Here is a 14,585-nt window from a genome sequence, read left to right on the forward strand (position 1 = left end):
CTGTTCTGTTTGTGAATTAACAAAAGGGAGCATTAACGTTTTTATTTTTGGGGATTATAAGACAAAAACACCCACTTCAGTATATAGAATAAACCACCTGGACTGAATGATTCAGAAATCACAAATGGTTTAAAACACAATTTGAGTTAGAAAACATTTCATCTATAAATAAAATTTGGAATGTGGGCCCATATGGGGCTGCATTCATTCCAAAAGTGCCAGTGTTCTCATTTGTTGTGCTGGTTTGCTTTCACATCTCTATAACATTTTCACAATTTGTCAAGTCACAACTAAAGACCATCTATGTGCCTCATTGTTATGCCACGAGATATAAAAATACAAACTTCTCTATAACTGAGAAGTGGAAGGAAAATTATACAATTTTTCTTTTTTTTTTTAACAAGAAAAAATCTGAAAAGTGAAGTGTGCATTTTTTCTGCGATACCCTAGATAACAAAGCAAGCTATATTTGACTTTTAAGTGTATCCAAACATAGAGGAAAGTGTTTCCATTGGAGATTCTGTGTACACAGATGGACATTTTATATTTTATATTTCAGATTGCAGGTTTGTCAGCTGGGTCATGAGACATTTTAATCATGTTCAGGAAAATGGAAGAACTTGGAGGTAATTTATTTAGGTTTATCACCTGAACAGCATGTGTGGAACAGCATGTAGTTGTGGGTTTTACTGTTGATGTAAAATTATTTATTAGGTCAATCTTAACTGGAAACATTATGATAACTGGAGCCAACATTTTTAAAGAGACTTGACTCCTATTATGAGTTAAACTGCCCTACTGCCAAGTACTGATTTCACACATTTTTCAGGCACATTATAATAAACCTGGCTGCAGTTAGAGAAAGATGACTGCATAATTCCTCCACAGAGAGGAGTCCATTAAGTCAAGATTATCTGAAAAGTTGCCGGCAGGAGAAAGGAGATAATGTCAGAGCGTTTCTGAGAAATGTATATTGGAAGGAAAAACAGTGTAGCTTTGTTATGCCTGTTGATTTCAGTTTCTCTTCCAGTTCACAACCCTAATATTCCTCCATTAACATGAAAAATCTGTCGCAGCCAAGAATTAAGACAAAAAAAAAAAAGGAACTTAAAAGTTATTTAATGGTGTAATTATTTTCTCAGACAAGTCAAAGCATGGCATGTAACATGAGGTGACACACTCGGGATATTTGGGCTTCAATTCATTTTAATATGCGTAAAATGAAGGCAAAATTTCCAAGTCATGTGCCATTAGAAATGCAAAATGGCATGCTGGGGAATATGCTCAGGACATCCACTAATAGAGATCGTGTTTAATTAGCTGCATCATCATGTTGGAGCCCGTTATGGGGGCTTTGTGGTTCAGAATACAAATTGAAAAATTTTAAAGAAGAAAATGAAGCATAATGTAAAATAAGGCACAACTGCTTTAACAGTTGGGAATAAAAGAAGAAAATACAAACAGACAGGACTCAATTGCAACTCTTAAAGAAAATCTAAACTAATGACTAAGATGATGTTCCTTGAACACCTTTCAGCATGTGTACTGAAATAAGGAAAGGAGTTCATATCATTGGATGGTTACTTGCATCGTGTATTACATCCTTAGTTCCCCTGGCATGTTCAGCCTAGTTTCTACCTTTTAGCATTTCTTGTTTAAGATTTCCTCTCTTTTGTGCATTTATCATGGACTCCATTGGAATACATTAATGGTCAGAAATTGATCAATTTTCTAACTTTTCAAAATCAATGAGTCAGTACCGTTCCTGGGTACTTTACACTAAAATAACACATAAAGAGTTGACATGATATTTTACCCAAAAAGTTGAAAAAAGCTTATATTTAATTGGATCAAGAATGTAATTGAATATTTACTCACTACTCATAACAGGATAGACAAGCACAAACAATCAACAAACACGATTTCAATAACATTAATTGTTATTTTGTGCATGGAACTGTTTAAACAAACAGCACAGTAATTGTAGCTAATACAGTAATTTTGTTTTGTGTGGTTTACCTAATTTTGTCCAGCAGAAACATGCGTTTTTAAAGCATTTTGCAAGTAAATACAAATCCTTTCAGTCTATATTTAAAGTTTGTTTTTAATAATCTGCTCTTAGTTTACTTTAAGAAAATGCAGATTCTTCAGAGTTCAGAACATCAAACAATGCAATCTGTATTAAATCCAAAATCTTCACTCTTAAGTGAAATTATGAGCATTTTTCTAGTATTTACCTTTAGAATTCATATTATACTTAGAGTACCTACTATGGGCCAATAGCCTGCAGTTGTATCCCACCTCTAGCCCAATTACTGCTGAAGGTAGACGCCTAAATGAAGATTAAAATCTATTTAAAAAAGGTTGTGGAATATTGTTTTACTACAGGCATCTACTGTATGTTGTATTCAGTTCCAAACTGTTTAACTGTCTTAAATCAGATGTCCAGTTTTGTTCTGGATGCAGCTGTAGTTGCATTTACATGTGCCTCTCTGGGCCGTGTGTGTAATACCATTACATGGCTTCCACTCCGCAGATATGCGCCTCTCTCTGTCTGACTCCGGCATGCTCCGATAGACAGAGTGAAGCCCTGCACACCTCCTCCCCCCGTGAATATCCTTCCACACCTTGTTGATGGGACCGGAACTTTCCCGTGTTTCGCCGGGGTGGGCCCTGCCTTGACTCATGGGGCTGAGTGAGAGGGGTCGCGACCCGAGCTATGAAGTGCTTCCTGTTTCTGTTCAGGGGGTCTTCAGAGGCCTGCCGTGATCACAGGAGAAGCAGGTGAGCAAGATCCGGTTTAGAGTGATGCCGGCACAATAAAAAAACATACGTCAGCGGAGCAGTAGCTGGAACAAGGCAGAATGGAGACAGTTATTTACTGTTATTTACTGCTGTGAGGAATGAGGGGAGAAATATCTTCACCAGATGAGGGGAGAGCACTCAGCAAGCAGCTTGATGCAGCTGAAGGAGGAACGCTTTTTGGTACTATTGGAAGCAGCGCATAGTGACCTTTTCAAGCTTATATAACTTTGTTACTTTTACTCACGCTGTCAAGATTAAAATATGTTGTTCCCTCATTTAGGATGAGAAACACAAAAATTCAAAGATGCTCAATCTATTGAGGGAGACTAAAATATTGTCAGTAATTATGAAAATGCTTATATGTTGGTCTGGAATTGCTTGCAGGATATTTTTTATTTTTTCAAAAGCTCATATTGTAAAATTCCAATTTTATGAGCTTCTAACCTCCATTTTTATACCGACAATTAACAAGCTGTCTTGTCAAGAACCGGTCAACTATATTCCAATTATACAGTTACATTCTGATCCAATAACGTGCAGTTCAATTTACAGTTATTACAGAGAAAGATGAGGGCCGCTGGAAAAAAAAGAGTTCTGACTTCAATCACAGAAGTCTGACTGTATGGCATTAATAAAACGGGATAATTTTTATCTGACTTGTTCCTCCAGAACTTTAGTTCTCCTCCTGCATAACTAACACTTCTCCCATTAACGCTGGTTGCTCCCAGGCTCTCAAATGTATGGAAGTCAGAATTCTGATATTAAAATCAGAACTTTTTTTCAGTGCCCCTAATTCTCTTCTATTAATTAAAATACAACTCAGGCAATTTTTTTAAAATTACACAGTGCCATCTAAATAAGCCTGGTTAATTGTATCGACTTGTTGACTCTCGAGCAAGCATATGGCGATAGTGGAAAGGAAAACTCTCCTTTTAAACCGGAATAAACCTTTTGGAAAAAGGCAGTATCTGCCATCACCAAACAGGGGTTGGTTGGTGATGGACAACACAGATCACAAAATAAAAGTCCCAAAACATCTGTATTATTTAAAAAAAATGCTCAATATACATTAAAGGAATGCATGATTTCATTTTTAGTGCTTTAATGTGTCAAAAATGTACAAGTTTGTTTATGACAGGTAAAGAGAAAGAAAATAAGTAAAACATAATAACAGGGATGTTAAAACTTGCGCTGCAAATTAATTTTCTTCCCAAATAAACTTCAAACAGCTTTGTTGCTCATATGTAAAGTATTAAATTTAAGTTCACGTTACCAGTGTTAGCACTGGAAAGGTAGTTAAGACAGTAATAGGGATGCCTTTTCTCCTCTGACCTCCTTATATCCCACTGACATCCGTCACACGCTGATTTAGGATTATTTTTAAATCAGGAGCTGTCAAAGTTTGATGGGACGAGGATGAGATATCCCCATCCCTGGAGTCCTTGTAAATCTGGACAGTTTACGGCAGAAAGGGGGAGGAAATCTCCCCGTGTTCTTCTCGCACAGACCCATGCGTAATCTCACCACTTCCTCTCCTTCGCTCTTTCGCCGGGGCCCATGCCGTAATGCATTTTCTGTAACTAACAGCCGTTGTTTCCCAATTGACACACTCCCATCTCCTCCTCCTGGAATGTGTGTGTGTCACAGCAGGATAGGGTGTTGGGGTTTAAAGTTCTTCGCTGGATAGGGCAAATATAGAAAAGACTGCCCCAAAAAGGGTCTGGAATTGCAGTTAATGCAAACACCAGCCTTCTACATTATGGTTTACCGCCAGTTCCTCCTCCCAAAGGGTCTTTGCCCCATGACTGAGCTCTTGCAGCCAGGCGGGGTGCAGTAACATGGGCCTCCTTCTTCCGTCATGCTTGCCCTCTCTGCCTCTCGAAACACATGGGTGTCAAGTCCTCTCGTGCTGGCAGTGTCCAGCCCCTTTCAACAGCTTTTACTCCATTTAATTAGCCATGTCCCCCAATATCTCCACATACAGGGGGCATGACAGGCTGACGCACACACATACTCAACACAGGATGGCACACCGAGCGCCTTTTGGCAGCAGCCAGAGGGCAATCAATTCACAGCCTTCGCTTTCAGTAACATTCTTCACAGCACTTCCTGACAGGTCCGAGTCGACCCGCTCGTGTTTTCCGCAGTGTTTAGTGGAGCTGACTTGGGGATCCGATCATTTACTGGAGTGCAGCAGGTTTTTGGGAGGTGGGCCAAGTTTATGATAGGGGTATTGACCATAAAATTCACCTGTCCCCTAATGCTGTAAATGCTTTTCGAGATGTAAAGTGATAAAAGATGACATTTTAGAGCAGGTCTCAGGGAAAATAAATGGGATATGATGCTCTTTTTGGCAAGGAAAGGTTAAAATGATGTTTTAGTTGTGCTAAAGCTTCTTTTAAACAGAACCAGAAAGCAAAGGAAAAGTATATAATGAAAAAATTGTTTTTATTTTTCAATTTTGCTTTACTGAATATCTAGTTTCTAAACATGCCTATAAAAGGAGAATGTGGTGAGAAATATTTTTGTGGAGGAATGTAATTTATAGTTTTGGCCACTAGTGTCAGTAAATTAAACACGTTGCATCTTTACACACATACTACATCAAGAATGTATTTTATTTGTATGTAGAGCTAGATTTAAACTTCTTATTATATCAGATTCAGGAGATTTCTTTTTCTGCAGTAATCAATGCAGAATAATCACAGGTGCTGTAACAGAAGGCAGATGGACTTTTCTATTTTCTTACATTCTTCATCAAGTAATAGAATTTCAATCAAGATCACTTTTCTCATGTGGGCTCTATACTTTTCTTTTAGGCCAGCATACTCATTGTCTAATTCCAGATCTTTCACAGCACCCACTGCACTTAAAGTCACAATAAAATTTAACATTACTAAGGTAAATGTAAAGATGCTCTAAAAGAGAGGTTGTTTTAGGTTTAAGGGTGTCACTTCATGAAATTTCACAGTTATTGCTTTTTTTGCCATGTTTTTAACCCTAATTTGTATATTCTGTTGAGCGTATATGGTTATTTCATTTTTTTAATTTACTTTTGTTTGAAATCTGTAATGTTTTGTGTTGTGATATACAATATCCCGTCAAGATTTTTATTTTTTTTTTGAGTAGAGATGACAAAAAAACTTTTGAAAATGACCTTAACAGAAAAGTTCTTTGCAACCAGTTTCATAGAACTGTTAATAATGTATTACTTCTTCGCAGAGGAGTTATTACCAGTTTTAATCTGATCTGAACTAACAACATGAAATTAAAGCTCTACATCAATGAATTAATCAAACCCCTGTGAGGATTCCTTGTATGATTTTCATGAAGAAAATGTATGATAGTACTGATTCTTTTAATTATTATGTTAACAGAAATGACAACAAATATGCCAAAAGTAAAAAGCATTCTCCGTAATTCAAAGCTGTCTTTAATATCATAATTTTTCATCTTCTTATCGGTGCAGCAAACCAGGAGAGGTTTTTGGTAAAGTGAATCCAGTGCTGACCCCTGAGGGGTGTCAGCACTGGCCCTCTGCAGGTTGTCACCGGGCATCAGAGTGCGAGAGCCTGAGCTGAGGTTTAAAGATTGGACGGGCGTGTGAGGTAGCCTATGACCCTTGATTTAGCTCAGGCGTAAAAGTCGAGCTCTCAGGGGGGAAACCCCTGCATGACCCAGCTCATAGTGTCCAGTGTGGCAATGACACGGCCGGCGTTGCCTCACAAACATGGAGGAAGAAAGAGACACGAAAGATATAAAGACGGTGAGAGGAAAGACAGATATTTTAATGGGAGACAAAGGTTCAGCAGCGGGAGTCTTCTGGGACTAATTCTGCTTTAGTTCAAGTCTAGGTTAAATACGTTGAGAATGAGTCAATGCTGGCTGCAGAAAGTGTGACTAACAGACCGGGTCAGTCACTGGGAGCCCTTTTCTGGCTGTTTTCTGACCAAAAGCAGACTGAGAGTGAAACATATGAGATAAATCCATCATCAGCCCCATGTTCTTTCTCAATCCTTGATGGTAACGAAGGGGCTTTAGGGGAACTGGCAAGAGAGCTGGGACTAATGGGAGCGTGGGAGTGTGGCATAAACAAAAGAGACATGGCTATAAAGCCTTCATTCAAACATGAAAAAACAAAAAGATGACAATGAAATGTAAATATACACAAAAGATGGTGCCTTCAGTGAAGTCAGGAGCAAGTAGGACGACTGACAAGGTTAGCAGCTGCGCTTAAAGATCAGCCAAGAAAATTTGAATTGTTATCATTTCTTAGAGCAGAAACTACATCAGAAAAACTTAATTTAATTAATTCTATAAATTTCCTTTCAGGATCCTTGAGCTTTAAGAACTTGTTAGCATCTTTAAATAAGCAATTTAAAGCTCACAACCACACACTCTGCACTTCATTTAACTTCTCAATATTAATACAATTCTGTACAACTTTTATTTGAAGTTAGGGAGATTTCTTCAACTCGAACAGTTGCTAAGCAACCAGCTCAGACTCAAGAAAGCAACTAGTGATGATAAATGTCCAAATGTGTGCCCAGTTACAACTTCAGTGTAAAGACATTAGGAAGAAAGCTGTATTAGTTGCATGTACAACAGCTGCTGGGTTTTATTTAGAATTTTGAAATAATTGTCTTACAGACAAAATGACTTATCAATCTCTGTTGTTCCTAATTACTTCTACATATTTGCAAATGTGGAAAGAAAAATAATAGGAAGACATATGGCACAGCTAAAGATGGCTTAATCCAGCTCAGTTTCCGAGGAAACACTTTCTTTAAGTGCTGCTGCAAAAAGAACACACTCATTTGAAGAGATGGGCTCCTCTCAAAGGCAGCAGATGAGCACCAACGCCCTCATTAACACTCCCAGCTCAAACAGAAGCATGCCGCCCTGCTGAGCTGCAACCTCTCAAATAAATCCGACATTTGGTTCTACCTCCTGCAGTCCCTGGATGCTGAGGGCCCTGGCACCTGGCACCTTCGCCCAACTGTTTATGCATTTTTTTGACGTGCAAAAATCACACTGAGAAGGTTTGGATATGATATCTGAGGCTGGACGAAATGGGTGCAATATTTTGCTTTTTCATGTTAACTGAAAAGTGTGTGCTCATAAAGGCGTTAGAGGAGAGGTACAAGGGGGGCAACAGTGATGACAAAGTGCATCCTGACCTAACACTTCTGTGTTTGGGGGATTAGGAGCCCTGTAAAGGCTGAGGTGTTAACAGAGGAAAGGCAGGTGCCAGCCTCAAGTGTGCATGTTTGTGTTTTGCTACAAAGAACTAAATCCAGAAAATAAATCTGACTGCATCATATCTTTATGTTGAAGATTAAATTTACATAATCCACCATCACAGTGTCTCATTTTCTTAGTTTAACAGAGCAGAGAAACCTCAGAACTGAAGTCAAAACAACAGCTTAATGAGTAAAAACGTGTTACATCTTCCCTTTTAATTGATATTAATTAATGCTAATAATGCATGAAAAAACATTTGAAACATTGCATTGTTAAAAAGAATTTTGAAGGATTTTAAATCTTAGCAATGAAAGTATTGTAAATTATTGTAATTAACAATTAATTACTTATGTAATGTTCAACAACATTTTGATTAGAATTAAACTGTAGATGTTGGTCCAGCCAGGCGTTACGTCTGTTGTAGCTTTTGTTGTTGCATTGTAGCTTTTACAGTTTGTTGACCTTCTGGGCCACCGTAACACAAAGTAAGCACAATAAGCAAAAACTAAAAAAGTATAAAAATAATTACAAAGAACCTCTGCCTATTCGTAGTTCAGTATTTGCAGATGCATCTATATGTGGATGTTTCTGTGGAACGTGATTCAAAATTATTTGTGGAAAACCTTCCTATTTGAGGATGTTTCAGTATAGAGTTTCTAAAACATTCTAAAGAAAATGCAGCTTGGTAAGCTGAAATATTAATACTATCTGATTTACACTACTGGTTGGCATTAGCAAAGATTTACAATTATGGAGCCTTGTGCAAAACCGGACACTTTAAGATTGGTGGTATGGTGTAATTTTAGATTTAAAAAAAGAATAGCCTTAAATTTGTTCAGCCATTTGATTGAGTTGGCAAAGAAAGACGGCAACACAAGCATTGAAGAAGCGTTGGACACTTTGAAATGATTTGGAAGCATTTTGAGTAAACAATAGACATAAAAAATATTTTTAAGTTCTGTGAGAATCCAGCAACTGCCCAGCCATTAGCCACCAAAAACAATACCGCTATCATGTTCTTCTGTTTTCTTCAAAAAACCTGTCTACTACAAATTCTGACAGACATTTTGGTATTTATGAAACTTTTTAACTTTATTAGAAGAAACCCAAGAAAGCAATTTTATTGCCGTTTGCTTTAGAACCACCTAAAAAAAACAACACTGAACTAAATTATATCAGATTGATTGCAGATCATTTTAAACAGTTTGTGACTAAAGGAAGCTTCGTTTGTGAAAATAAGATATGTGGGGTTTTCTTTCTGCTGTTGTTGAAATCTTGTATTGTCTGATTTTCTTAACCCATATCTCTAGTGAACTGGAAGTTAGCTAGTTGGAATTTACATTATTTATTAGTAATTTAGCTGTTAAACTACCCATCTACCCAAAATACTTTATGCAAATTACTTTTATTTTCTAATTGTTAACAGCATGTTTTATTAGTCTGCAACACTAATATTTCATTTCATTTTCTCCATTTCTTGTAACTTGCAATTTGATTTCTTAAAAAAATACGCAATTGGCATAATGCTTTGTAAGTTAAACTCTTTGTTGGGAGCTTAAGCAAGACATTTCCTCAGTCGTTTTCAACTCATTATTAGGTCCATTTAGAAATACGGGGTGAAACACTCATAAATTATGCAGTTATACATCTTCATGATGAGCGAGATATTTTAATGAGCTTCATGCTCAGCTTGTATATTGACATTTTCTGCAAGTAAAAGTCTTGTAAAAGGTCAGAGTGGGATGGTTTCTGGTCTCCTGACAAAAAGCACTGAATGATGGTCTTATAACTCCATCATGCAACGTGTCACATAAGCTAAGGAGCTGCTCTTCCTTAGCTCCTAGATTATTCCAGTTTTATAATTAAGTTTGTTGGAAATGAAGCTTTTCTTTACCTCAATGACTCAATAATGTGCTAAAACAAAGACTCAGAGGAGTTTTTCCTTCCTTTTGTTCTGCGGTACGCTGCATCAATTTACCGTCTGCTCCCAGCCCTGGTTTCCTGCAGCCATTTTCACAGGTGCAGAATGTCCCCCTCCATAACATTACGGCCTTCAGGGGTGATGAAGGCGAGCAGGGGCAGAAAGTAAACAGCAGTAAACAACAGTAGCAGTGGGGAGTGGGGTTCTCCCTGCTGGGTTGATTATTAGAGGGCCGTAAACAGGCCTAGTCTCACCGAGAGGGAACGGCTAACGCAGGCGGCCGACAGAAAAGTCGAACAACATCTGGGCCCGAGCCCTCCTCCCTGGGATTTGTTTTTGCGATGAATTGTGGGCTCGCACATCAGCTGCAATTATGGGAAGATTTTAAGTAAAACATCACACTAATTCTAACCAAAGGCAGATCATGTCTTCCTAAAAACTGAATAAGTTAATATGCTGCCGTGAAACTGCCTCAATTACATGATTTTTATTTAACCTTAAGCTGAGGTTCTGGTCTGATCAAAAAATAGATAAAAAATAACAATGTAAAACAGAAACATTAACCACAATTTGAACTAAAAATGACTAGTGAAACAGAAGACCAGCAAAGCTTTGGATCCATTATCCTGTAAATCACCCAATAAACCAAGCAAATACATTTATTTGCATTTTTCTCACCTACATAGAACAAAAATATATTAATAATATGCATGCATTTGTCCTTTCATAGATGCGAGGAGCCAGCTGAACACATTTTCTAATGGTTTCCAGATGTGCAATACTCTTAATCCTCACGTCACATCTTTACATTGCCGTGTACTGCCCCCTGCTGGTAAGATTCAGAACAATATAAAAACTAGAATTGCATTGCAATTTCATTTCTGCTTTGCAAATAATTAACAAAAATTTATAATATATACCTATTGTACTGCAGATAAAAAAAATCCTAAAAGTATGCATTGGAAATATCAAATTCCAAAAATATTTGGAATTTTTCCAAATATCATTGGAAAAATTCAGTCATATTTTAATGTAAGATTTCATACTTTGATAACCCTGAAGCCAACATTAAACACACTTTCATTAAGCCCATATTTCTGGATCAAAAATGCGTTTTATATTGGTCTGAAGAGATATTCAGATCTTCTCATCAATGTAATCAGAAAATCAAACAATAAAATCTAGAAAACAAACTTAATGTTTCTTTTAGTGTATTGAGTTAACCAGATTAACTTTACATGTTCTAAAATAAAATATGCTGCAGATATATTTTATAACATGAATAGTTCCAAAACTGACTTTCAACATATAGATGCACCTCAATAATCTAATTTTGAAAAGTTAATTGCACAAAGTTATATATTTAAGGTGTTATTTGATGACTGTGGCTTACAGCTAAAAAAAATACTGAATTAAAAAAAAACATTACATCAGGCTGGTTTGAAAAAGGACTCCTATATAGAAATGTTATGCTGTGGCTTAAATAATCATGGTGAAGACTGCTGACTTGACAGTAGGGCAACATTTTTTGGGACTCCACAGAGACACAAAAGGCCATTGATATTTACAACATGCTGTACCCAAGTATATGTTTGGAAAGTTCTGTGGAAGGAAAATGTACGATGGTAAACTGTGCAAAGCATAACTTGAGGGTCAGCATCTGTAAATCATTTATGTAGAACTGTCCTAAAAGACTGATTTTATGTACTGTAATATGATTTAGAAACTGAATTCAGCTTTTTCATTAACACGATTACATCTTAATTTACAATGGCCTACTCTTGTTTTTGAATCCAAATATTAAGGATTAGCTGAAAAGCATCGATATTATACAACCACAAAATAATCAAGCAAAAGATAAGATACATTTTCCCACTTAATCTGTTTAATTTTCTTCTGAATTATAAAACCTTGTGTGAGCTTTAAGAACATGGCCTGATCTCAGTTTGTTGCTGAAGCAGAGCTTTCAGACATGAAGGTTTGTGTTCAACCTGCTCCCCAAAGTCGAGCCACTCTGCCTCTAAAACTGGAGTTAAACACTTTTCATTCTATTAGAGTTCATTTCTACGTGGATCTGTTGACTCTGTAACATACTGAACTGGACCACCCTACTTTTTCATAATGGAGTGAGAAGATCATTCAAAGACTTAAGAAAAACTCCCAACATTTATGTTCCTCCAATTTATTAAGAAAATGTACAGAGCGCTTAACGGTAGGACTTCTGGTAGCGGGCACGGGCTCCAGGTCCACCGAATTTCTTGGACTCGCAGCGACGTGGATCAGCAACCAGCAGGGTCCTGTCGTACTGGATCAGGATGTCTTTGATCTCCTTCTTGGAGGCCTCGTCAACATCTGCGGCAAAGCAAAAACACTCCAGCTTACAAATTTTAAACAACTTTATATAAAGTTGTAAAACGCATAATTTAACTGGATTTCAGCCGGAGATACCAGCTGAAATCCTTACGGCAAAGAAATATATTTTCCCAAGCAATAAGTTTCCTCAACAGGACAGACGTTTAATTCACATTCCTGTTTTTAAATGAATGTTCCTATTCTTATTAAAACAAGAGCAACTTGTCTGATCAGCAATGTAATAAAGAAAAGTCAAAAAAATAATACATACACTTCTGGTAGTATGCAACCAAGGCTTTGGAGATGGCTTGACGGATGGCTGTGAAAGAAAGAAAAATTAAAGAAATTGTCTTATAACCTGCAAGAACAGCATTCAAGAACTACAGAGATATGCTTACCATAGATCTGCGCAACGTGTCCACCACCCTTCACTCGGACTCTGATGTCAACGCCAGCAAAACGCTCCTTCCCAAGCAACAGCACAGGCTCCAAAAGCTAGAAATAAAAAAGATTATATTTTAAATGAACAAAGACAAATTACAGCATTTTCTACAAATATTTCAAGAGTTAATCAAATTTAAATCAATATTTCCTCACACTGTAACAAAATGTAAAGCTGTGAACATGAACTGCCCATTCTCTGAGGTTCTCACCTTGTACTGGAGTGTGGCAGGTTCCACCATCTCCAGGGGTCTGCCATTCACCTTGATCAGGCCATTTCCCCTTTTGCAGTGGGCGACTGCTGTGGCCGTTTTCTGTTAAAGCAAACAAGTGAATTCAGATATCTAGTAGCAAATCACTATGTCAACAGGTCAAAAATATGGTCAGCTATAATAATCTAGCTGCCAAAGATATATACAAAAGTAGAAGTGCATCAGTCTCACTGAAACATAATATATTTAACAAAAATGCTCAAGTCTCTGGTTTGTGGAGAAACCAAATTGACATATTATTATTTAATAAGCTTTACAAGCGGAATGCATTGGTAGCTATCGACCACTCATACCACTTTTGCCACATATCTTCGCATTGTACAAAGACTACCCTTACAAGTTCAGGCTAACAATATGAAACATGTATTTTTAACTTTATAAGAGCAAGTATAACCATTTCAATTCGTATGTGGATTCGTGCACGCTGATTTTATAAGCTACAGGAAAACCAGAAACAAGGCTAGCTAAGCTAAAACAGCTAGCCTTGTTGACCTGTGACAGTCCATCATTAGTTTAAAGTGGGCACTGCACGAAGCTTTTAACTGATAAATACTATCGTAAAAGTTTTTAGTTACATATAAGCACAAATCAACAACATTACAGCAGCGAATACTTAGTAAATCGAGGGTAGTGTTTGATACTATTAGCTCAAGTCCGCTAGCGAGGCAGCATAGCTACAACACCACATGTGTGTTAAATTCAGTAAAATACTTACTTTACGTCCAAAAACCTGGACAGATTGTAGTGGACCTTTCGCTGGCATGTTTCTGAAACATAAACAAAACAACCCCCACTTCAGAAAACAATAGATTAAAGTATATTTTATGACTTGAGGGGCGATCAATAGAAGTAACGCACCTTTCTCAGCTAGGGTGCTGTACGAAGAGGCCGATGGGGTTTCACACGCCGAGCATCAGGGGCTACTTCACGACAATTGAATGAGCTTTGGGGTAGATTTTCGACCGTTCTTTTAACTTTACGTTTTTGTAATTTGGGAATTCCGCCTCGTTTCTGTGGTTGTGCTGTTCGGCTGCTTCAGTCTTAAGAGCCGACTCTTTTTTTCTTCCAAAGGGTTTTCTGTTATTACAACTTAAATATATACGTAGAGATCTTTCAATAAAGCTTCACTTTCTATTTATTAAGTAATCAAAACGTAAATAATCACTGCATATTTTTATAGGGAGATGCGGTAAGACACTAAAGTTTGGTTTCTATGGGATTTTAATAGAGCACGTGGTAAACAGATGCAAGTACACAGACCTCTAAATGAAAATGTAAATATGGTTTATTGATTGATTTTAAAAAATTGTTAGAAAATAGTGAAATTTGAAACATAGTGGAATGAAACAGAAATAAATAAATAACACTAAGCATCACATTTATTTGAAATAGACCAAATAATACTGAAATGGTATTTTGATTATTTTATTCAGTTTGCCAGGCTTATATCATCAGAATGTAATTGCTCATTAATTTACCTAATTGCAACTCGATGCATTTATATAAAATAATACATTTCATTCTTCTGTGTGTGAAAATATTCCACATTT

General features: G+C 37.0%; 1 protein-coding gene across 1 annotated transcript; it reads right to left on the minus strand.

The window, feature by feature from the left end:
* Positions 1-12,136: 12,136 nt before the first annotated feature.
* rps16 (ribosomal protein S16) lies at positions 12,137-13,949 on the minus strand. Its single transcript, XM_005799965.2, has 6 exons — positions 13,894-13,949; positions 13,751-13,802; positions 12,976-13,077; positions 12,721-12,817; positions 12,594-12,641; positions 12,137-12,322 (listed from the first exon to the last, which is right to left on the minus strand). Exons 2-6 carry the CDS (start codon positions 13,796-13,798, stop codon positions 12,177-12,179), a joined length of 441 nt encoding a protein of 146 aa, XP_005800022.1. The 5' UTR covers positions 13,799-13,802; positions 13,894-13,949; the 3' UTR covers positions 12,137-12,176.
* Between the last annotated feature and the right edge of the window lie 636 nt (positions 13,950-14,585).

The sequence above is a fragment of the Xiphophorus maculatus genome, chromosome 17 (genome assembly GCF_002775205.1).
Source record: "Xiphophorus maculatus strain JP 163 A chromosome 17, X_maculatus-5.0-male, whole genome shotgun sequence".
In the NCBI taxonomy this organism is placed as follows: domain Eukaryota; kingdom Metazoa; phylum Chordata; class Actinopteri; order Cyprinodontiformes; family Poeciliidae; genus Xiphophorus; species Xiphophorus maculatus.

Excerpts from the sequence above, each read along its gene's own strand:
- rps16 (XM_005799965.2), bottom strand. The coding sequence starts at position 13,798 with ATGCCAGCGAAAGGTCCACTACAATCTGTCCAGGTTTTTGGACGTAAA. Across the intron at positions 13,078-13,750 it reads TCCAGGTTTTTGGACGTAAA|AAAACGGCCACAGCAGTCGC; the intron begins GTAAGTATTTTA and ends TTGCTTTAACAG. Across the intron at positions 12,323-12,593 it reads GGTTGCATACTACCAGAAGT|ATGTTGACGAGGCCTCCAAG; the intron begins GTATGTATTATT and ends GCTTTGCCGCAG.